The 26102-nt window shown below is 40.2% G+C and overlaps 1 protein-coding gene across 2 annotated transcripts in view; it reads left to right on the plus strand.

Moving 5' to 3' along the window:
* Positions 1 to 7610: 7610 nt before the first annotated feature.
* Positions 7611 to 26102, plus strand: part of bicd2 (bicaudal D homolog 2 (Drosophila)) — a 37293-nt gene continuing 18801 nt past the window's right edge. For both annotated transcript variants that reach the window (XM_036559481.1, XM_036559480.1), the window contains exon 1: positions 7611 to 7962. In XM_036559481.1, the coding sequence (XP_036415374.1) occupies positions 7759 to 7962 (204 nt within the window). In that variant the 5' untranslated portion in view covers positions 7611 to 7758. The remainder of the gene's footprint in view (positions 7963 to 26102) is intronic.

A 26102-nucleotide genomic window follows, 5' to 3' on the forward strand; every position in this document is an offset into this window, starting at 1 on the left:
GGACTTACCTGTTCACATCTGATCACACCTAAACTTACCTGTTTACACCTAAACACACCTGACAAAAACTAGACTCATCTGATTAGTTGTGAACACATCAAGACCTACCTGAAGCCTTTCTTGATTCACACCTAATTCCACCTGATAACACCTGGACTCACTTGATCGTGTTTGGACTCACCTAATCACACTTGGACTCGCCTGATCACATTTGGACTCACCTGATCACATTTGGACTCACCTGATCACACCTAAACACACCTGGAATCATCTGATCATATTTGGACACACCTGAACACACCTTGACTCACTTGATCACACCTGAACACACCTGGACTCACCTGAACACATCAAGACCTACCTGAAGTCTTTCTTGATTCACACCTAATTCCACCTGATCATTTTGGACTCACCTGATCACACCTGAACACACCTGGACTCATCTGATCATATTCGGACTCACCTGTTCACATTTGAACACACCTGGACTCATCTGATCATGCTTGGACTCAACTGATCACACCTGAACACACCTGACAAAAACTAGACTCATCTGATTAGATGTGAACACATCAAGACGTACCTGAAGTCTTTTTTGATTCACACCTAATTCCACCTGATAACACCTAGACTCACTTGATCATGTTTGGACTCACCTAATCACACCTGGACTCACCTGATCACACCTGGACTCACCTGATCACATCTGAATACGCCTGAACTCACCTGCTCACATCTCATCTAAACACACCTGGACTCACCTGATCATTTTGGACTCACCTGATCACATCTGAACACACCCAATCACATCTTATCTAAACATACCCAGATTCACTTGATTATATCTAAACTCACTTTATCCCACCTGAACATGCTTGGACTCACTTGATCATATTTGGACTCAAATAAACATGTCTGACCACAGCTGAACCCACCTGTTTACACCTGTACATGTCAGAACACACCTGACCAATGTCCAAACTCACCATATCAAGTGTTTGCATAACTAGAGTCACTTGAACACATTTGATTCACACCCAGTCCCACCGGAAAACATTTGGACTCGCCTTATCGCATTTGGACTCACCTGAACACAGCTGATCAAACCCAATCACACCTGAATACACCTGAACATTCCAGATTACATCTGGACATACCGGGTCACAACTGATCACAGCTGAACAGACTCGAACACACCTGGCCAACCTGAACACACCTTACCACACATGGTCACTCCTAAATATGAGTCGCCTACTGTTAATTAGAGGTTCTTGGTCCAGTCTCAGAGCCAGTCCACTTCCTGACATAGCAGAGCTGGCGAACCGCATTGCACAGCATCTGATTATCATTTTGCAAATATGCATGCTTGCAAACTGATTGCTTATTTGATCGCAGCACACCTGACTGAAGAAAGTTGTGAGAGTGTTGGGTCACCTGTAACATCATTATATTGTAATAATATGTTTTTAATATATTCTCAATTAGACTAGAACACAAGTTTAACACATATCACACTAAACATTTTATTTCTGCATTTTCAGTTTTCTCACCAAAGGAAACCCCCACAGCCTCGAAAGCAAACATGAAGAATATGGTGAGGATGACTGGCATTACCAAAGCTGCAAAGACAACAGAAAATGACCACAGGTTTCAGTAGTGAGTCCAGTCTCAGTCATAACGAAAGAGGAAATGAGCCAGCTTAAATCTGAGATCATCAGCGTTTGACTTTACAGGCTAAATCTGAAATCTTGGGGCCGGAGTCACGAAAGCTTTCACAAGATAAAACTTGCGAAGGTTCTCAAGACAAACACTAAGAGGTTCATAAGGTTCTTAAATGCAATTCTCAAAAAAATTTTTAGAATTTAGAAAATAAGTTTTTCTTAAGAAAACATTCTCATGTAGGCTACGTTGCATTTCTTCACGTACTATAAACAAGGTGATTACAGAGCCCCTGAAGGGACGTAAAAACGTAATTTTGTCTTTTAGATAAAAGGGACATGGTGGGTTTTTTTTTAGTGAAAGGTAGCCGTACACACATATGTTTTATTTATATATATATATATATTATATTTATTTATCATACATACATACATAGATCATCTAAACCGCTTATCCTTCTGGGTCACGGTGGGGTGCTGGAGCCTATCCCAGCTGTCATTGGGTGGAAGGCAGGATACACCCTGGACAGGTCGCCAGTCCATCGCAGGGCAGACAGACAGACAGACATACACATTCACACCTAGGGGCAATTTAGCATGTCCAATCAGCCTGACTGCATGTCTTTGGACTGTGGGAGGAAACCGGAGTACCCGGAGGAAACCCACGCAGACACAGGGAGAACTGGCAAACTCCACACAGAAATGACCATAGTTTTCTCACCACATAGAATCTGGTGCTCACTTCATAGTATCGGGAGCTCACATAATAGTATTGGGCGCTCACCACATAGTTTCTGGTGCTCACCACATAGTTTCTGGTGCTCACCATATCGTATCTGGTGCTCACCATATCGTATCTGGTGCTCACTTCATAGTATCTGGTGCTCATCATGTTTTTATCTGAAAAAAAATACGCCACGTCCCTTCAGGGGCTCTGTGGGTGATGGTGGAAGAAACAGCCAACAGGAAGAAAATCCTCATTGGAAAATATGGTGATTGTGGGGTGACGGTCGAGGATGAGGAGCGGCAGATAAATTTAGGATTTCTGTGATAAATTCAGATGCTGACATTGTCAACTCTTACAGCCTGAGACGAGTGTTAGGCTGTCATAAGACTAAGAAAACATTTAAGAACGTAATATTTTTAAGAACTCCACTTGTTCTTAGATTTATTCTTAAAAGTTAAGAAAAGAAAATAAGAGAATTCTTGCGAAGTTATTTGAAGGATAACAATTTCTTGAAACTTTTTTCTTAAGAATGAAGTTCAGAAAAAGCACAGATTTTCTTTCTTAAGACACTTTCGTGAATCCAGCCTCTGATGTTTAAAGCATGATCAGATACGATTCTACGCAAATACGATTGAAAACACTTGCAGTAATACGGCCTGTAGCTGCTCAGTCCACAGCCCAGCCCAAAGCAAATAGAGAAGAAATGATAAAACTTATCTGGAATGAAATAAACGTTGAAATATGTGACAGTGCCCCCTTTACTTCTTCAGCAAAACAATGACAAACAAACTTACAGTGATGGTAGAAATCCAGCATGTTGCTGTCAGCGTCCTGAAAGCAGGAGGTTCTTAGAGCCTGAACTTTTATGAGCCTACAAACTCTTCAGGAGGGATGAAACACTCCCAGGTGAAACTCCGTAACACTGAGTCAGGAGCTTATTGACAGCAGAAACATCAAAACAAAAAGCCGGAAAACCCCAAAGTTTAATTTCACTTTCAAGCTCTTCATTTTCTCTTTAGAAGTCTGTTTTAGATGCGCGGCGTGAGAAGAATTCCATCAAAAGGTACCAGGTGAGACTATTCCAGCTAAAAAAGACACGGATTAAGCAAGTTAAATCACATTAACATGTTTTAATGTACAATTCACTTTTATTTAATAAGTAAGAAGAGATCACGTTACTTTACACTGTATAATTGCTTAGCATTTCACTCTATGATCTGTGTGTTTCTACAGACACAATAACATAATTATTAACAATAACAATAACATTTTATTTATACGATGCCTTAAAAAAAAAGCTTGAACTCACTTGATCCCATCTGAACACACCTGGACTCACCTGAACACACCTGGACTCACCTGAACACACTTGGACTCAACTGATCACACCTGAACTTAACTGTTTACACCTGGACACATCTGACAAAAACTCACCTGATTAGATGTGAACACATCAAGACTTACCTGATGTCCTGATTACACCTGAACACACCTGGACTCACTTGATCATGTTTAGACTCAACTTCAAACCCGAACACACCTGGACTCACCTGATCATATTTGGACTTACCTGATCATATTTGCACTCACCTGCTCACACTCGAACACACCTGGACTCACCTGATCATATGTGGACTCACCAGATCAGACCCAAACACACCTGGACTCACCTGATCATATGTGGACTCACCAGATCAGACCTGGACTCACCTGATCATATTTAGACTTCATATTTGGACTCACCTAATCACACCCAAACACACCTGGACTCACTTGATTTATTTTGGACTCACCTGATCAGACCTGGACTCACCTGATTATATTTGGACTCACCTGAACACGCCTGACCACACCTGAACTCACCTGATCACATCTCATCTAAACACACCAGGACTCACCTGATCATTTTGGACTCAACTGATCACACCTGAACTTACCTGTGTACACCTGAACACACCTGACGAAAACTAGGCTCACCTGATTAGGTGTGAACACATCAAGACTTACCTGAAGTCTTGATTCACGTCTAATTCCACCTGAACACACCTGGACTCACTTGATTATGTTCAGACTCAACTTCAAACCCGAACACACCTGGACTCACCTGAACACGCCTGACCACACCTGAACTCACCTGATCACATCTCATCTAAACACACCAGGACTCACCTGATCATATTTGGACTTACCTGATCAGAGGTTCTTGGTCTAGTCTCAGAGCCAGCCCACTTCCTGACTTAGCAAAACTAACTAACTGCGTACGAACTGAGACATAACACGTTTTTATTAATAGAGCGCTGTGAAAAAGTATTTGCCCCCTTTCTGACTATTACTGTATATTTGTTACAGTGAATGGCTTTAGATCTCAAAATGCAATATTAGACATGATAACTTATTTACGGAGCAAAGTTATCCCTTGTGTGAAAAAGTATTTGCCCCCCCCCTTAGTTACACAACCAACATATGAACTGAATTTCACTGACCGAACGTAGTCAGCCCTTTAGACCGTCGTGAGACAGGTTAGTTTTACCCTACTGATGTTGTGTTGTTGCAATAGTAATCCTGCTCAGTACGAGAGGAACCGCAGGTTCAGACATTTGGTGCGTGTGCTTGGCTGAGGAGCCAATGGTGCGAAGCTACCATCTGTGGGATTATGACTGAACGCCTCTAAGTCAGAATCCCGCCTAAACGTAACGATAACGCTGCGCCGCGGATCTTCGGTTGGTCTGGCGTAGCCGGGGGTGGGATCTCCACCCCCAAAATCAAAATCAAATCAAATCAAAATCAAAATCAAAAAAAAAGCAAAAATGCTTTTACAAGCATTTTAGGCCACAATCAAAAGAAAATCCAAAAGAAATGAGGACCAGCAAGATTTGAATGTGATACAAAAGCATTTCTACGTTTCTAGGACATCAACAAAGCACAGCGAGAGCCTTTATCGACTAAATGAGAATCCTAGGAACACTGGTGAATTTTTTCAAAGCTGCTCCAAAGCTGCAGAAGCAGATCTTCCAGAAGGCCACCAATGGTTTCAGAAGAACACTTAAGGAATTGCAGGCCCTCTCCTGCCTCAGGTAAGGCAAGCATTGATTGCTCCACCGTAAGAAAAGCACTGAGAAAAAGTGGAAGGCAGAAAACACTGCTAAAGAAACGTTAAAACCGTCTCACATTTGCTGGACGATGGAACCTTTGGACAACATAGGTCCCATTATATCTGCCATAAAGAAAGTAATACATTTTACACAGGAACCTCAAACATGGTGGTGGTAGTGTGAAGGTGTGGGGATGTTTTGCTGCCTCTGGATCTGGGCAGTTTGCTAATATTGAAGGACCCATGCATTAGGAGTATCAGAGATCTCTTAAGGAGCCTGTCTGTTCATCTGCCCATCAGCTGAGGCTAAAACAAACCTGAGTTATGCAACAAGACAATGATCCAAAGTAAATAAAAAAGTAATTCCACATTTCAGTGGCTGAAAAGCAACAAAAGGAGTGTTTTGGAGTGGCCCAGTCAAAGTTCTGAACCCAGTAGAGATACTGTGGCAAGGCCTCAAATGAGTTAATGCTCAAAAAGTGAATTCAAGCAGGTCTGCAAGGAAAAATTGGCTCAAATTTCTCCACAACAAGGCCGACAGAAAACTATAGGAAGTGCCGGTTGCAGTAACTGCCACTACAGATCATGAAACAAGTTATTCGTTTTAAGGGGGTGATTACTTTTTCATGTTAAATAACTTTGTTCCTAAAACAAATGAAATTATAATTATTACTACTATTATTAATATAACGTAATTCGTAAAGTGTTTTGGGTTCTTTTTGTCTGTTCCTTAAAACTAAAGTCTAAAAACATTCACTGTGACAAAAACGCTTCAATAGAGAAACTCAGGAAGGGGGCAAATACTTTTTCACAGCACTGTATAGCGCCTTTCCAAAGCTTAAGCTTTCTTTACAGGGCATCGAAAACAAGGACAACAGTGAGGCACAAGAACATCACTGGGAAAACTGTAACACAAAGGAGAGAATGGAAGACAAAGTACAGCCCAAGATGTGCAGCATAAACAAAAACAGACAAGCAGACAAACAAAAACAAACTAAATGGTCAGTTTATCTAGTAAAGGTTACAGGTGTGACTGTGTGTGTGTGTGTGTAAGAGTGAGTGATGGTAGGAATGCATGTTTTATTTTATCTTTATTTTATTTATTTTGTATTTTATCTTATTGTATTGTATTTTATTTTATATTCATTATATTTTGGTTTTATTCACTGCATGTAAATGTTTGATACTGTGCACTGTGAGCTCCTGTAACCGAAACCAAATTCCTTGTATGTGTAAGCAAACCTGGCCAATAAAGCTTGATTCTGATTCTGATTCTGGTTCTGATCTTAATGAAAGCTAAAATGCAGCAGTGATGTAATGGCGGACTGTAACCAGCAGGGGGCAGCAGGGAGGAGCGTCTGTTATTACATTGTATTATATTGTGTTGTATTACATCGTATTATGTTATATGCATGTAAATCTTTGTTATACATAGATTTAAAATAATGAATACATATGTAAATAAGTATGGTAATAAAGAAAAAGGGATAAATAATATAAAGTAGAATTATCCTTTTAGCTTCACTGAACAATAAAATACACAATATTGGGAGAAAAAACAACAGTAAGCAATGAAGATGTGCAAATAGGTTTCGGTATAAAATTAAGTGAGTCTATTGCCTGCATTACTTTGACTACAGAATATCTATATTTTTCTCCAGAACTTTTTTTTACCTCACACTTTCCATGCTATTCCTGTCTGGAAGCCATTTAAATTCAAAGCATTTTCAGATTTTATGTAATAAATAAAAAAGTAAAATAAATAAAAAATAAATAAATAAAATGTAAAAATAAAATTCATGATAAAATAAAAAAAAACTGACAGAATGCATAAAAATGTAAACATATTAAAAGAAGTAAAATAATGTATTAATTTAATTAAATATTAATGGAAATATGTAAAATAAATCAAAATTTATATTTATAAATTACATTTTTTAATAAATAGCTGAAGAATAAAGAGAAAGTAAACGCTGTAGCTTCATAACGGTTATCCAGATGACGTCAGTATCCCCCGGAGAAGCCGCCTTCGTGTCCATGCCGCTGAGCATTCTGGGTCTTGTAGTCTCTGCGCCGTCCGCTACCACACATCCACCCTGCGGCGGAACTCCATTTCCCAACGGCGAGATTCAAACGTCTTAAAGGAATCGCGTCTTTTTTCAGTCCAGCTGGATTCCCCACCTTTATCGGAGCGGTCGGTGTGTTTGGTGTTGAGGAGTAAAGATGAAGCGGAGGCTGCGGAGTGTTTTGTTTGGGGGAGAGTGAGTTTAAGGGGGGTAAATATGTCCGCGGCCGAGCAGAGCTCGTGGCTGCGGGCCGAAGTGGAGCGGCTGTCCCGGGAACTGAGCGAGACGACCCGGGAGAAGATCCAGGCAGCGGAGTACGGGCTGGCCGTGCTGGAGGAGAAGCAGCAGCTCACACAGAGATACGAGGAGCTGGAGGGAGAATATGAGGCCCTCAGACACGAACTGGAGCAACTCAGAGAGGTGAGACTCCTCACTACCCAACTTCAGTTGGCTTCTTTTAACAATTGTCCGTTCCACCTTAAATGGGGCTCCCTTACGTTCTTACGCTCTGGACCGTACAGGCGCCAGACGGGCTGCTGCACCATTTAAGGTGGAACGGAAAAGTGGGAAAAGAAGCCAATTTGTGCCTGGTTTGAGTAGAGTACTGTAGAGCTGGGCGAGTTCAATATCACGATGTTTTCCAAATATCACGATATTTGATAATATTTTTATTTTTGCATTAATAAAGTTCAAGTAAATAACAACAGCTAAATTTAACGTGATTATGGAAAAATGCTGTTCTGTTTGGCCTAAAGTGATAAAACAATCTGCGTGGTTATTTTTTATACTTTTATTTACAATCAAATTTTGATTTTCCGTTGTTTTGGTAAAGCAACAACACTGTTCGATCGATTTTATTAATAGAATTGATGACCTCATGCTTTCTGTCTGAGTAATATGACAATATTTATCTTTTTTCTTTTATATTACAGTATGTCATAGGCTGCTTTTTTAAGCATATCTTGGTTATCATTACCAAAATATCACTACCTGACTGCATGTTTGACTGAAATAGAGCAGAATTAGTCCTGTTTAATTGGATTTAGTGCAGCAAAGTGTGAAATGTTGAATACAAATAATTAGATTCATAAGTTTTGATAGTATTTTTAAACAACACTTTGTCTGTTTTTACTTATTAAATGCCAGAAAAAATAAATATTGTAATGCATCATGTAGGCCTATTGAAAAAAACGTAGTATTGTGATATTACATTTTTCCATATCGCCCAGCTTTACTTAAAATTACAGCAAAGGGAATCTTACACTGTTCTGTAAACATCAATCAGACTCAGACCACAAGTGCACATATAAACTTAATACTTATTCAGTTTACTTATTTCAAACTGTTATATTTCAAATAATAAGAAATGACAGTGACATATATTGTAACAGGTTGCTTGAAAAGATCAATGTTGTTAAAAAAAACATAATTTATATAAGAAATCTTTGCTGTTATGCATCAACAACACCAGTATAGATGCTACGTTGCCCATCACTACCTTGTCATTCTATACATATAACAGTATTCAGTTTGTGACACCCTGAGTTTGATGCTTATGCTGAGAATACTAGTAAATAACGATGAGCAGATAAAGTGTAGAAAAAAGATTGAAAATACAGTGCTGTGAAAAAGTATTTGCCCCCTCTCGATTCTCCCTGTTTGTCTCAGTGAACAATTTGAGGTCTCAAAATGTATCAAGAGGACCCTGTCAATCTAAAAAAAAATATTGTTTCATTCATCAATATTCAAATCACCCTTGTGAAAAAGTATGTGCCCCCTTGTTTCACAGCCTCTAGCTGCAATAGCTGATTTGCGCTTTAGATAACTTTGCTCCTTGAATAAATAATAAAGTTGCACTGTTTACAGATCTAAAAGCATTCAGTAGCAATAATAGAGAAAACAAAAATGGGGTGTAAATTTGCGTTTATGACACTGCGTATCGCTGTTGTCGGAACAAAATCTCATATCTCCAGAATGGTAACTTTACAGGAGAAGGAAAAACCTTCTTTACTTTTAATGTAAGTCAGTGGAACCAGATTTTTTTCCAAGTCATTTCGGGTCGTTTCTTTTGGTCCATTCATCATGAAATTTACACACATTGTAAAGGGCAACAGGTGTTTTCAAATTATGTCAAAAACTAAAAAATGGAGATACAACGTTTTGTTCTGACAGCAGCGATATACAAAGTACTTCCCTGTATGTGTAGAGTGTGCATACAAAACAGTTTAGTTGAAGCCTTTTACAAATAAGAGAAATCAGTCATAAACAGACAGTTAGTGACAGTTTTGTTTATCCCCACCCTGTCATTTCTGCAGCCTTCATAACCTGCTCCATAATTTACTGAAAGAAAACAAAGAGTTAGAGTGGGATTATAGAGAGAGAGAGAGAGAGAGAGAGAGAGAGACTACCGAAGTGTGTCAGACTCAGCCTCATGCTGTAAGAATTAGGTTATGACATAAGTTGCTTTGGACTGCTTTAGATAAATAATGATACTCAGAGTGTAAACAGAAAACTCAGACTAACTAAAACGGTCAGAAATAATCAGGGCAAAGGAGCAAAAGCGTCGCCATATTATGATATAATATTTTGCCACTTAAAACACAACAGTAGCGTTTAAAGTTCTGTACGTAACATCAGATGTGAACAGTGGTTGCTGTGCCTTTAAGACTGACATAGGTAAATTACCTCTGTTCTGATTGGCTGTTTTGTATTGTGCCTTATTTCAAAAAGCAGACTGGCCTGAAACACTCCTTATAACTTCAGTGTGAGTGGGCAGAGCTGAACTGCTGTAGGCGGAATAGGCTGGAAAAGGGAGATCAGAAAAACAGTGAATTCCAAACTAGTTGTTTGTGATGTGTGTAACTCACTGTCAATTTTATCAGCTCCACTGACCGTATAGTTTCACTTCGTAGATCTACAGTTACAGACTGTAGTCCATCTGTTTCTCTGCATACTTTGTTACCCTGTTCTTCAATGGTCAGGACCCCCACAGAGCAGGAATTACGTGGGTGGTGGGTCATTCTCAGCAGGGACGCTGATGTGGTGGCGTGTTAGTCTGTGTTGCGCTGGTGCGAGTGGATCAGACACGGCAGTGCTGCTGGAGTTTTGAAACACCTCAGTGTCGCCACTGGACTGAGAACCAAAAACGTCCAGCCAACAGCGTCCGGTGGGCAGCGTCCTGTGACCACTGATGAAGGACTAGAGCATGACCAACACAAACTGTGCAGCAGCAGATGAGCTATCGTCTCTGACTTTACATCTACAAGGTGGGCCGACAAGGTAGGAGTGTCTAATTGAGTGGACAGTGAGTGGACACAGTGTTTAAAAACTCCAGCAGCACTGCTGTGTCTGATCCACTCGTACCAGCACAACACACACTAACACACCACCACCACGTCAGTGTTACTGCAGTGCTGAGAATGATCCACCACCCAAATAGTACCTGCTCTGTGGGGGTCCATGGGGGTCCTGACCACTGAAGAACAGGGTAAAAGGGGGCTAACAAAGTATCAGAGAAACAGATGGACTACAGTCTGTAACTGTAGAACTACAAAGTGCACCTATATAGTAAGTGGAGCTGATAAATGGGCAGTAAATGTAGATACAAGGCAGGTGAGCCTAATGAAGTGCTGTATGAAGTGGGCGGTGAATGTTAATTAGGTTTTCTGTGATATGGGCCCTTTAATGCCTCTGCTGAAGTGAACAGAACAGAGAGAGGAAACCTGGAAGGTCACGTTATAAACCCCAGTGAAGTCGTGTCGGGTTTGAGTGGATTAAGGTTGTCGTCCAGTTTCAGTGAGTCTCTGAACTCCGCTGTGTTTGTGAAGCTGTGATTTAGTGAGTGGCCTGTTTGTTACGCAGGTGTTCTCAGAGCGGCGGAGCTGAGCTGGACTCTCCGCTCTAATCTGAGCTTTCCTCAGTGACATAACTGTACAGTTTAAGAAAGCTGACGTATTTACAGTCTGCAGCAGAGACAGCGGAACTGGACAACTAACTCAGTGGAGGACTGCTGTGTGGGTTTTGGTTCCCTTTTACAGCCTGTTTGTCTGAGTCACAAGATAGGAACAGTGTGTGGATGTTTATTACATTGTAATAGAGGTGGATCATATGATGTTATCATTATTGTAATAAGTCACAATTCGCTTTTTGTTTGGATTATAAAAAAGGCCAATTATGGAGAGCCTGGAAACAACAACATCCAGTGTAGAGTAACTGCATAGCAACGAGTAGCTGATTGGACGGCAGCCAGTTATCATCGTCATTTTTATTCACTTAAATTTTTTACCAATATTTGATTTTTGGAATAAAACTTTGAACATTATGAAGCGAATTTATTACAACACACTTAAAAATGATGGTTCTTCAAAGGGTTCTTTAGTAATAGCTCTACATAGAACCGTGAACACTCAAAGAACCCTTTGCATGATTAAAGGGGTTTTTGCATCGTGAAAGGGATCTTCAGGTTGAAGGAGGATGTGTTGTATATGGTTCTATACAGAACCTTTTTGAAAAGGGTTCTAGATAGCAACAAAGGTGGTTCTTGTACTGTTATGATGTCAAGCCATGCAAAGAACCATTTAAGCATGCAAATTGTTCTACACTCTAAAAAAAGATGGTTCTTCGAGAGTTCATTAGTGAAAAAAATAGTTCTATGTAGAACCATGAACACTCAAAGAACCCGTTGCATGATTAAAGTGTTCTCTGCATCATGAAAGCGTTCTTCAGATTGATTCTGAACGTGTTGTATATAGTTCTAAACAGAACCTTTTTGAAAAGGGTTCTATTTAGCAACAAAAAAGGTTCTTCTATTGTTACAATGTCAAGCTTGTTACAATAGAAGAACCCTTTTTGTTGCTATACAGAAACCTCTATATAGAACCATCTACAGCATATTCTCAAGAATGCTTTCATGTTAAGTGTTCACGGTTCTATATAGAACCGTTTTCTTTATGAAACTCTCGAAGAAGCATCTTTTTTTTAGAGTGTAGAACAATTTGCATGCTTAAATGGTTCTTTGCATGGCTTGACATCATAACAGTACAAGAACCACCTTTGTTGCTATCTAGAACCCTTTTCAAAAGGTTCTGTATAGAACCATATACATCACATCCTCCTTCAACCTGAAGATCCCTTTCTCGATGCAAAGACCCCTTGACGCCAAAGAACCCCTAAAGAACCATCATTTTAAAGCCTGTAGTGATGCACGATGACATTGGAATCATATCGCTGTAGAGCTGGGCGATATGGCGTAAATATAGTATCGTGATACCTCATGATACGCAATATTTATTTTTTCTGATAAGTTGGAACAGACGAATAAAAGAACTTGTGGTGCTACATTTTTTAAAAATCAACGACTGATTTTTAGGATTTTTCATTAAATATTTCCCACACTGCACTGCACTATATCCAATTAAACATTAATTATGCTCTTATTATAATGACATATACCACAGTTGTTTAGTGTTCTAGAAGTACTACTGATAACAACAATATGCTGAGAAAAGCATATATGTGACATATTGTGAATGATTTATCACGATAACGATAAATATCGTCATATTGCCCAGCCCCGTAATCAATATCAGCAGATATTTGCTTAAAAATATCAGACAGGTGTTCACACGTGGCCGATATCTCAAGCTCGTATTTGCATGTGTATGTATTGTTCTTTTGAGCTGCAGAACGTTTAGGCAAGGGGTGTCAAACTCAGCCACTAAAAGGGCCATATTAACAAATCTCAACTAATCTGTGGGCCTGAGAAAAAGGTTTTTATTTTATTTGTAATTAATGTTGTGCTGTAACCCGAAATGGCCACTGTTTATTTAAAATACGCAAAAGTTTCAGCAGTAAATTATAGACGCTTATAGTAGACCCTGAAATATTACATGAATATTTTTTGAATATTCAAAATGTAAATGTCCCCAGAGTCTCAGCCTTTTAAACCTACCTATTTGTGTGAATTAGACCCCGACATCCTTTCTTTGCTGCAAGTTCATTAATACTTGGGCTCAGTTTCTGAGCTGCTGAGCTGGTGACATTTGGTGATCATACTGGCTGAACTGCAGCTGAAACACAGCTAGTGCGTTTGGTGATATGACTGGTGTGGAACTGTGTAGAATTGTGCAGAACTGAGGTGTAACCGCTGTCCCATAGACTGTTGTGGGGGTGGGAGAGTCAGAGCGCACATTACACTGCAGTGCATGCTGGGGACTGTAGTACAGCCCATTGTGAAACGGGCTACTATTAATAGAAATTTAAAATACTTTAGAGGGTTGTATAGGACTGTGTGGTGGGCCTCATCTGGCCCACGGGCCTTGTGTTTGACACAGGGGTTTAGGCGATGCTTAATACTGTAAAATATCTGCATTTTATTCATTTTACTGTATTTGTGATCCCACAGAAATGTTGTGTTTCTGCAGTGCTGTTGTACTGCAGAAACATGGCAAAAATACAATATCACGATACATCATTACACAGGATATGTCAGCATTTTTTTTTCTGAAAAAAGTTGGAACAGACGGTTAAAAGAACAAGTATATTTAAAAACACTGTTAATGACAGTGATTTTAATGATTTTTATTAAACGTTTCACACACTGCACTGCACTATTTTCAAATAAACAGGACTATTTATGCTGTTATTATAATGACGTATAACATGCAGTTGTTAAGTGTTCTGGAAGTACAATCAATAACGACAGTATTCTTGCTATTGTGACATATTGTGACGTAATTTATCATAGTAATGTGATAAATATCGTCGTATCGTCCAGCCCTATATCGATACCAGCGGATATTTGCTTAACCCCTAATAAGCCATGGGCCCGTCGGCAGGCCCAATGCTTTTTTATACACTTATACACACTGTAACCTAAGAATAGCTCCATTAGTTCACTTCGAAGTCCCTGAAGTTACTGAATAATAAGCCTTCGTATGAAGTAAACCTGGAATGTTAAGGGTTAAAAAAATACCGTACAGTGTTTACATGTGGCCGATACCTCAAACCCGTATTCAATTGCGTGCGTATTGTTCTCTTGAGCTGCGGAACGTTTGCTAATATAGTAAAATATCTGCATTTTATTCATTTTACTGCATTTGTGATCCTACAGAAATGTCATTTTTCTACAGTGCTACTATAAGTAGATGTAATCCCAGTTTCTATGTTATTAAATGTTTATGAATCAGCATAATCAGATACAGTAAACTCCACAATTATCAGCACCCTTCATGAAAACGAGCTAAATTCAATATATTAAATAAACCACACATGCGCTGAGTGATATTTCAAGCTTAAACAAATTGTATTACTTTTCTTTAATAACACACTACACTAAATATTAAAAATATCAGCACCTCATTATTAATATTTGTTGAAACCTCTCATGGCGAGAAAAACAGCACTGAGTCGCTTTCTGTAATGCTTAACGAGGTCACTTGTTGCGGGATCTTGGATCGTTCTTCCACGCAGAACGTTTCCAGTTCCTTTATATTTTTTGGGTCTTCACCTGTGGACCACCCTCTTCAACACACACCATGCTTTCAGCTGGGTTCTGTGTCTGCGACCCTTCCAGTGTGGATTTTGATGTGTGTTTGGGGTCATTATCTCGCTGTAATATCCACCCACAGCCACGTTTCAGCCTCCTGGCAGAGTCAGACAGAGTTTGGGCCAAAATCTCCTGGACCACCAGCAGCTAAACAGCCCCAAACCGTCAGTGATCCACCAGCATTTTACAGTGTAATTAATTACATTTACGGTCTGTATGGACAGGTTTGAGTCTGCGCTTCTGACTTTTTTCGGTTTATTTTGATGTGAAAAAGTGACCAAACATGGCACAAACGTATTTCTGCAGAACAAGACTGTAAACAACAGTATCTTCACATCAAATTCAGATTCCAAGAGAACCTCTCTCTCCTGCACACACGGCTGAAGACCATCAGTCAGGACGCCTTAAAAAAGACCATCCGCCAGAGAGGCCTTAAAAAGCCCTCAGCGCTTCCTTCCTGTGTGCTCGCAGAAAAAAAGCAGGATGTTTAAAATCTGCATTCAGAGCAACAGCGGAGAACCTGAACGTCTCAACAGAAACATGATGACCGGAGTTCTCAGGAACCTGCAGAACCCTGAGGACAGTTAACTCAGTCAGACAGAGAACTGAGACCCATCAGCAAGCCTGACTGAATCTCTCTCTTTCTCACTCTCTCGTTCTCTGTCTCTCCTGGTGCTCTTTCTTTCATTCTTTCTTTCTTTTATTCTTTCTTTCTTTCTTTCTTTCTCTTTTCTCTCTCTCCCTTTGTCTCTCTCTCTCCCTCCCTGAACTTTCTCTCTCTTCCTGTCTCTTTCTTTCTCTCTGTCTTCTTCCTTTCTTTTATTCATTCTTTTTCTCTTTCTCTCACTGTCCTCTTTTTTCTTTCTTTCTTTCTTTCTTTTTTTCTTTCTCTGTCTCTTTTACTCTCAGTCTCTCTGTCTCTCTTTGTCTTCTTTTCTTCCTCTCTTTCTCTCCCTGTCCTCTTTCTTTCTTTCTTCCTTTCTTTTTCTCTCTCTCCCTTGTCTCTCTGTCCCTGTACTTTCTCTCTCTGTCTTCTTCCTCTCTTTTATTCTTTCTTTTGTGTCTTTCTCTTGCCGTCCTTTTCTTTTTCCTTCTTTTCTCTTTTCTTTCTTTCTTTCTTTCTTTCTTTCTTTTCTCTCTCTCTCCCCTTGTCTCTCTCTCTCTGTCTCTTTCTTTCTCTCTGTCTTCTTCCTCTCTTTTATTCATTCTTTTTTCTCTTTCTCTTACTGTCCTCTTTTTCTTTCTTTCTTTCTCTTTCTCTATCGCTTTTACTCTCAGTCTCTCTCTCTCTCTCTCTCTCTCTCTCTCTCTCTCTCTCTCTCTCTCACTCTCTCTTTCAGACATCAGCTCTAACACATCTCTCATTGTTGTGACTGTGTTTCTCTGCTGTGTCAGACGTTCATTCTTCTCTGAGGGGAGGGGTTTATAAATAAAGGGGTAGGTCTGTCGGGGCAGTAAGAGGATCTGTAGCGGAATCAGGCTAAAAAAAGACCCCGGGGTCTGGAACTGAGCCAACAGCTCACCCTAAACACCAGGGCTCCACCAGCGCGAGTGTTACTGTACAGAGCGGAGTTCAGTCTGACGCACAGAGGAGCTGCTGGTTTATACACTCATCTCTGTTTACTTTAAAATGATGTCAGACTCAGGAAAACATCCTTCACATGTCCTTATTAAAGAAGGCCGAGAGGAAGACGTCGTGCTCTGAGACACATAAGCTGGACGTCCGTCCCACCGCCGTCTTTTAAAGATCAGAGCATAAACTTCGTCTCCTCTGCAGACCAGTTTCTGCTCCGCCATGTTGAACGGTATAAACTTTCACTATGACGTGACGAACATGATCAGAACGTACTTAAACTTTCCGATAGGGAATGTAATCAGATACAGGCGTTTACACGGATATTATTCTTCTATTTAACGGATTATTTACAGGATTACCCACCTCGATCAGTCGGATAGAAACTGTATTCCGAATGGCTTCAATCAGACTAGATTATTCCGACTGTGGAGTAAACATGGATGTATTGTGTTCCGATTAAGTTATTAGTCAGATTATTAAGGGATTATCAGGGTGCATGTAAATGTGGCTACTGATTGAACAAACATATTTTTATTCTATATAAAACTTAAAATACTACAAAAAGGCATTTTTAGTAAGAAAATGTGGTGTAATTTTATAAAACATTTTTTAAAATATGACTTGAAACCTACTTACCTTCTTTATTTATGTATTTGTTTGTCTTTTTGGTGCTCAGCCCACCACAAAGGCTCCACTTTGGCCCCCTGAGACAAAGTTTAGGCGCCCCTGTTGCAGCATCTTTGAGTGTTTATTTTCAGTATAGTTGCACTCGGGCTGAACCCTCACGTTGAGTCACGTAGAGATTGAGTTGTTGTCTCTGCACATGGAGAACATGTTAAAAACATGATAAACATGTGTAGCAGTGATGGCTCAGACAGCCAGGATCAGACTCGGGGCAAGGTGACGAGAGGACGCTGTAATCCCCCCAACACAGGCGCACGTCAGAGCTGAACTCACACAACATACAGCATCACCCACAACCACCCACCGCCACCCACATGCATGCGCTTATTTAGTTTCACACTGGAGCTACGAGGCTAATGCAGCTACCAAGTAAGGAGTTAGGCCTGTCTCAGTTATAACATGATTGACTAATCACAGTTATTTTGAGATGATCACAGTTTCTACGCTGATTTTAATCATTTTCCACAGTTGTTAGATTTCACAGTCTCCTTATGCTGCAACAAACCCAGTGTGAGTTACATGTGTTAAGTTGAGGAAAATAAATGCAAATCAATCAATCAATCAACCTTTATTTAAACTCGGAGTACATTGAGGGAGACCCTCATCAACAATGTAGCTGAGCCAATACAGAGAACAGGGATTAAGAAGTTAACTAGTAAAAACAAAATAATAATATATTAGTAAAAAAAATAAAAAATAGTTAAAATTACAACAATATAGTAACTTAATAAGTAAACTAATATAAGGATAAATAAAAAAAATAATTAATAAAAAATAAAGAAATAAAGGATGTAAAACAACATCTTGGCAACATTAAAATAAAGAGAACAGAATAATAAAAATTAAACAATAACTAAAAACGTACCAAAAATCGCTGTAAAACTCCACTAAAATCAAGTGAAACAGGCTGATTGGAGGTGATTAGAGACTCAGTTTAAAATGTTCACGTAGCACAGTAACAGAAAGCGGTAAATGCATTCATTGAAACATCATAGTGCTTATAAAAACAAAACACATTCTAGCTTGCCGTTCTAACGTTTAGAGGGCAGCACTGAGTAATGTAGGTTTATTTGTTAGCTGTGGAGCTAATTCTAACATTTTTAGCATGTGTGCTAGCAGAATGAGTGCCTTTGCTTCTTTTCAGTCTTGTGAAGAACAGTTTTGCTCAACTCTACACATTATACTGTGTGGATGTAGCCATTTGTGTGAGTGTGCAGTATTGATTCAACAGTACAACCAGCATTGGCCACTAAGTAACCACAGCTAGCATGTGAAGTTGTTTCTGGCTCTGTATGACACACTGAAATCAGTGTACATGGACATGAGATCACATGTCCAGATCATAACTATCCTCTCTGGGTGGGTACACTCTCAGAAAAAGGTCACTGGGGTGGTACCCCTCTTTTCTTTGGGGTGGAACCCTCAAGAGTACATCTCAGTACCTTTAGTCAGGGAACATAATTACATAACAGTACTACATTCCATTGCAATTATATTTCTTACACTGTGACTCCACACATCCTGCCTCCTGTCCAGCGTTTTTATTTTGTTCTGTTTTAAAACATTCGGTTATGAAAAGGTACAAATCTGTCTCACTGGGTAAAACATATTTAAGGTTTACACAGTTAGACCTTCCCCTCTTGTCACTGGGGTGGGACCCCCAAGGGTACATCTCAGTACCTTTAGTCAGGGAACATAACTGAACCATAATCCACTGAAATGATATTTTCTAAGCTGTACTGACTCCACACACCCCGTCTCGTCTCCAGGCTTTTATTTTACTGTTCTGTTTTAAAACATTCGGTTATGAAAAGGTACGAATACGAACTTTTCACCTGGAAAACTTATTTAAGGTTCACAATCAGACCTTAAAACCGCTGTTGTACCTTTGAGGGCACTTTTATCTGGACAGTACCTTTATTTCTGACAGTTTAGGATGGTCCTCCCTCTCCTCCGTCACTCAGAGTGATGCTAGCCAACGTGGGCATCTGTTAGCTGACGTAACAGAAATAGCAATTAGAGTTCTCCTCCAAGCGTGTTGAGCTCAGATGACGTTGCAGTTTTCCGAAGATGCAGTGGAGGGTGTTGTGCTTTGGAGGACGTAAGCCTTCACCCTCCCAGCTTGGTAGCATGGTAGAGACCTAGCTAACAGGTGGAATTGGCTGTGGCTAAATAAGGGTGAAAAACTTGAGTAAAAAATCCACCCAAAAAATAGACAAAAGTTCGTGGCATAGCTGAAAACATAGCGGCCATCTCCAAGCCTGAAATTTACCCATAGTTTGTTGATTTTTATAGATAATAAGCAAACATCAGATAACATTTATTGGTTGATCAGCTGCATTTGGAGAAAAAGGGAAACTGCACTTTGATTTTTCATTGAACTATCACTTTAACTGGCGTATTAACTGCTGTTTTCAGTAGTGCTGTCAGTGATTGAGGGAATGGACTGGCTTCAGGCATTTCAGTTGCTCTTGTTAAGTTGGCTTGGCAACTTACTGTTCTTCAGTTTATTAATCTACACTTTGTTTGTGCAGTTTTCACAGAGTGCAACCACAAAACAATACAGGAACGTAGAGCCTATACTGCCACAAATGATGTCACAAAGGACATCTATCACAACGACCCTCATAGACATCACATAAAGACTCACATACTAGCACCTGGGATACCATGGCAACACCTTAGCAACCACCTGCAACACCGTAGCAACACCTTAGGAACCACCTGCAACACCATAGCAACACCTTAGCAACCACCTGCAACACCTTAGGAATCACCTGCAAAACCATAGCAACACCTTAGGAACCACCTGCAACATCATATCAACCACCTGCAACACCCTAGCAACAGCTTAGGAACCATCTGCAACAACACAGCAACACCTTAGGAATCACCTGCACTACCATAGCAACACCTTAGGAATCACCTGCAACACCATAGCTATACCTAAGCAACCACCTGCAACACCTTAGGAACCACGTGCAACACCACAGAAACACTTTAGCAAAAACCATATGAACCACCTGCAACACCATAGCAACATCTTAGGAACCACCTGCAACGCCTTAGCAACCACCTGCAACACCATAGCAACATCTTAGGAACCACCTGCAACACCATAGCAACCACCTGCAACACCTTAGAAATCACCTGCAATACCATAGCAACAACTTAGGAATCACCGGCAGCACCATAGCTACACCTTAGCAACCACCTGCAGCACCATAGCAATACCTTAGCAACCACCTGTGATTAACTGACTGAAAGTTCGTTCACAGACTTCCCCCTCTAGTTAACTCTGTTTTGTTTGGCTGCTTTATTGTGTACTGATTCGTGCCAGTAACCGTTTCAGGCGGCTCTAATGACTCAGTCTGGAGCTTTAAAAGTCTTATGAGAGTCAAACCTTGTGAGAAAACAATCTCGGGCGACTTCAGAGCTGAACAGGCCGTTGGAATGTCATTTATGTAACTGTTTGCCTTTTGCGCCTCCGTTTAACTGCTTTGAAATGTGGAAGTGGAGCTGCACAGCTGCGCACTTCATCAGGAGAAGGGGAAAAAGAGTGGAATGTGGTGTCCACCAATAAGGAGCCCCTGCAGTGTGGTTTCCACCAACCAGAAGTGTCCACAGCTGTGTGGAGGCGGGACTTTCCCAGGCACTCAGCTGCCTCTCTCTGCCTTCGGTCCTTTATAATGAGGCTTGGCGGCAGTTCTTATGGGGCCCAGGACTATTTAAAGAAAGACTGCATGCGAACATTTGAGGTTTTGCAATGGTTTGGCCTTGAGTCTCCTGCTTTGAAGTTCTCTGAGGTTCAGATTTGGTTTAAATCGGAGAATAACTGACCTACATTACGCTTAGTGAGCTTCAGTTTGTTAACATGACTCGACTCTACAAGTTGGTGAAATACAGGAATGTTGAAAAAAACAAATTGTGAAGTTTACTTCTTTAATTTTGTGCTGGAACTATGAGGCTAATAAGTATTGGAAGCTCATAGTCATTGTGGCGCTAACTGCATGCCTAGGTCATCACATGCTCTTTAAAGAGCCCATATTCTACATTTTTGTTGCCTTTTATGTTTTTTCCCCTTGAAGTCCAATTATAACCACTGTTTGGTTTTATGCAGTGGTGTTAGGTGTTGCTAAGGTGTTGCTATGGTGTCCCAGGTGGTTGCTAATATGTGAGTCGGTATGTAATGAATGCAGTCATAATTCATTTTTCAGGAACATTCTCCAGCCTCTCTGTATTCCTTAATTAATCAGGCTGTTTTTGTTTCTGCTGCTTTTTAAGACAGATATATGTAAATGAGCGCTGTTCTGATTGGTTGCTGTGTAGTGTGCCTTATTCAAAACGCAGGGCTGAGCTGGAACATTCCTTATAACTTCAGCAACTTTACTGCTGAAGGCTGAATAGGCAGATATGCATATCGCTGCTGTCAGATCAAAACCTCATATCTCCAAAATGGTAACTTTACAGGAGAAAGAAAAACCATACTTTACTTTTAATGTAAGTCAATGGAACAAGACATTTTTCCACGTAATTTTGGGCCGTTTCTCTTGGTCCGTTCGTAGTGAAATTTACACACAATGTAAAGAACAACAGGCACGTTCAAATTATGTCAAAAATGAAAAATGCATTAAATTTCACAAAAACAGAATTCATAACATGCTGTTTTTGTGGCTTAGTTTCCATATTTGGACTATAAAAGAATGAATCTTGTAACAAATCTGTCCTGAAATAGCACTGTTCTTCCTGTGGGCCAGTGGAGTGGTTTCAGTTACTTTTAGATGCTCTTCCAGGGAATTCCAGGGAATTTTTTTTTAATTTCTGCGTAATTTAGTTGTTAAGATGTAAATGAAGTGATTCAGAGTGGTTTGATGTGAAACGATTCATTGTAGAGAAACTTAGACTCTTTACAGTGGTGGTGATGGGAACCAGGGGTCACCATGACTACAACACAAATATAGACATTTTATTTGCTATCCAAAACCACCAGTGAACAGTGGATTAACAAAATACAAACAAAATGTTTAGATCAGAACTTTATCTCAGTGTCTCAGTCATCAAACACGGAATTCATAACCATTTCATGTAGTAACTTTCTGTGAGGGAGCTTTTAGAGGTGGACGTCTGGTTCCTATCACCACCACTGTGAACAGTTCTGACTCTGTAAGTTTCTCTAGAACAGAGCGTTTCACACCAAACCACTCTGAACGACTCTGAATTATGCAGATGTTTTGAAAAATTGGTGGAATCATACTCAATGTTTTATTATCAGCATCTCTATAAACAAGTGTATTAAGAGTTCACTTAACAACCTGACACTGTTTGAGGCAAACGTGGGATGGATGGATGATGGATGGATGGATGGATGGATAGATAGATAGATAGATAGATAGATAGATAGATAGATAGATAGATAGATCAGTAAATGGATAGATAGATAGATAGATCAGTAAATGGATAGATAGGTAGACAGATAGATAGATGGGTGGATGGATAGATAGATAGATGGACTGATAAGTAGGTAGATAGATAAATAGGTACATGTATGGATAGATAGATGGATTGATAGATAGATAGGTAGGTAGATGGTAGATAGATAGATAGGTACGTAGATGGATAGATAGATACATGGATGGATGGATGGATAGATGGATGGATAGATAGATAGATAGATAGATAGATATTGATTCTGAAGGGAAATTGCAGTGTTACAGTAGGAAGACATATAATTGCACAAACTTACACATATTACACAGAAATAAAAATGCGAATAAAAATAAACATAAAATAGGCAGAAATAAAAAAACAACGTATAAAAAATAAGTTAAGTATTATAGAGTAGAAGTAGAAGTGTATGTGTTTGCATATTTACATAGTGTGTAATACAGATTTGTTGTATTTACATGAGAGCAGGTATTACACTAAGTGGTATGAGGAAGTTACAACCCAGTGAATATAAACATAATTAGGAGTATCAGCAGTATTTACAGTGTGCAGTGTGCAGTGAGAGTCAGTACAGTAGCAGTTATGATATACTGCACAGTGTGTATTAACAGGAGAGGTGATACAGTGATGTGATTCAGCACAGTAGACAGAGACATGTCTATGTCAGTAGTCATGCAGGTAGCACCATGCTAATTGGTGGGGTACCAGCTTCCATTACCTGTTAGCTGCATTAGCCCCTAGCTCCAGTGCTAAGACTACAGAAGAAACTCTACACGCTGAGCGTGTCTTAGCTGACGGGTCTGCTGGTTTAACAGGCGTGTTTGGCGGGGGATTCAGGCCGCAGGCAGATTTGTGTTTGCAGAATAAAACTCATTATTGTGCTCTCTGAGTTCTGTCCAGGTGATGACGTCCGTGCACAAACATGTGCGCACGCACGTTGGCAGACGCACGTGTACGCGCACGCGAACGTCTGATCGGCTCTCCGGTAGGATTTTGTCTGGAGCGGGTAACGCGGAGTTTGACCAGCCACTGACACACGACCTGAAGAGCTGACCCGCTGTTTGTTGTTGTGTTGTGTTGTTATTTATGGCAGGTGCGGATCTGAGGTCAGGGCTTACCCTTACTGACCCTCGGAGCTGGGGTCAGCCAGGTTAACTGAGACTGACCAGCACTGTTGTTGTAAGAAAAGAACATTTCCCATACGAGGGCAACTTTCAGTTACTACTGTGTTATAGTAGGGCTGGGCAGTGTGACAGTATATATCGTTATTGTGATGAATTATGTCACAATACAATACAACACGCTTCTCTGAATGTGCATATGGTCAGTACCTGTAGACACTGACCAACCGCGTGTTTCATTATAAAGAGATTGTTTTCGAGATGTGTTTTGTGGTAGTGCAGTGTAATAGACTTACTCATACATTTACATTTTACAGTCTTTTCTATAAATTAATTTCCAGGCTTTTTTTGCCCGAGAAGACCAGAATACCCACATTTTCCGGCATGCGGCATGAACGCTGAGTGCATCAGACTACCAGCTGGTTGTGATGGTTGTGATGTCACATATACAGAAAATGGGTGTTTTGTTGCTTCTGATTGGTCAAACCCATCTACAGGCAGCTCAAGCTCTGTGTTATTAGTTTCATTCTTAACTTAATTTAATTTAAAACTTAAGGCAACATTGTTGATCCTATATTATGCTGCTCTTTCCATTTGGAAATTGCACTCAATTGCACACAAACTGAGATTTTGATATAAAAAAACATTCATTTTTTAACTCTAGATTCTTGCAAACGTATAGTTTGATTCAGTAAATGAGAGGCAGAGCATATTTGGCTATTGTTTTTCATCCTTTTACAGGTCAAACCTCAATGTTTGGAATCAGTGAGAGAGCTCTGTGGTTTTTCCTCTTCAGTAATCCGTTCTGTTCCTCAGACGGGGCCATGCGGCACTGTGGCTCCGAGCCAGGGAATCTCCGACATCCGCATTCGGCGTTCAGTCCAGAAACACGTCACGCAGTAAACAGCAGCACAGCCAATTCCATTACAGCAGCCAGTTAAAGTCAATCTCTCTCGCTCTCTCACTCTCTCTCTCTCAGTTGGGTTACTTCATTAAAGCACTGGAGCTACGTACTTGTAAGTAACAAGTAATTGAAGCTTATACCAGTCAGGATCATACGAACTGCATCTTTAAACTGCCCTCTTGCTTCATTTGCAGTGCCTATAAGCTTCCATTCCCTCCAGTGCAAAACAAAAGTAGCACTTCAGCCACCAGACGTCCTCATAAAATATCTCCTCTTCTACTTACAAACTCAAATGTGGTCTTGATTGAAAGTTTACAGTCTGTACTTTCCACACAATTTCTCCCCTTGTTTGAATGAGCTACGAGTCAGAAATTGTTCAACACAACGTAAGACGAGGCGTTTTGAGGCGACCGTATCTTAAGGGGCTCAATGGGGTTAAATATTGAGTTCACAGAACAGAGTCTCTTCCCTCGCCTGTCATCTGGAGGGTCTCCAGTGTTACAGGGAGATTAATTTGTAATCACTTCATGCTGCTTGTGGAGCCGTGGAGGCGCAACATTCCTCCTGAGGGTGCCAAGAGCAGAGGCTGTTAGCATTTAGCTTTAGCAGCCTGTGCTGTGACACGGCCTTTGTGTTAGTGAGGCATTCATCAGCACTGAGCACGGCGATGACATCATCCAGCCTGGCACGAGAGAGAGAGAAGAGAAGAGAGGGGGATGTGGAAAGAGAGAAATGGGCAAAGAAAAAGAGGGAAAGACAGAGCAAGAAAGTGAGTGAGAAGGGAAGAGGGAGAAAAAATAGGTGATAGAAAAGACTGGGATAGAGACAAAAAAAGCGAGAGAGTAAAAAGAAAGGAGAGAAAGAAAGAGAGGGAGACAGAAAAGAGTGAATAGAGACAGGGACAGAGACAAAAAAGCAAAAGAGCAAAAAGAAAGGAGAGAAAGAAAAAGACGGAGAGAGAAAAGGGGGAATAGAGACAGAGATAGAGACAAAAAAGCAAAAGAACGAAAAGAAAGGAGAGAAAGAAAGAGAAAAGGAGAAATAGAGACAGGGATAGAGACAAAAGAGCAAAAAGAAAGAAGAGAAAGAAAGAGAGGGAGAGAGAAAAGGAGATAAAAGAAATAGGACAAGAGATGGGGACAGACAAAAAAGCGAAAGTAGGAGAGAAAGGGAGAAAGAAAGAGAAAATGGGAGATAGAGACAGGGATAGAGACAAAAACGTGAAAGAGCGAAAAGAATGACAGAAAGAGAGGGAGAGAAAAAGGAAAGAAAGAGGGGAGAGAG

This window comes from Colossoma macropomum, unplaced genomic scaffold (assembly GCF_904425465.1).
Source record: "Colossoma macropomum unplaced genomic scaffold, Colossoma_macropomum, whole genome shotgun sequence".
Taxonomy (NCBI): domain Eukaryota; kingdom Metazoa; phylum Chordata; class Actinopteri; order Characiformes; family Serrasalmidae; genus Colossoma; species Colossoma macropomum.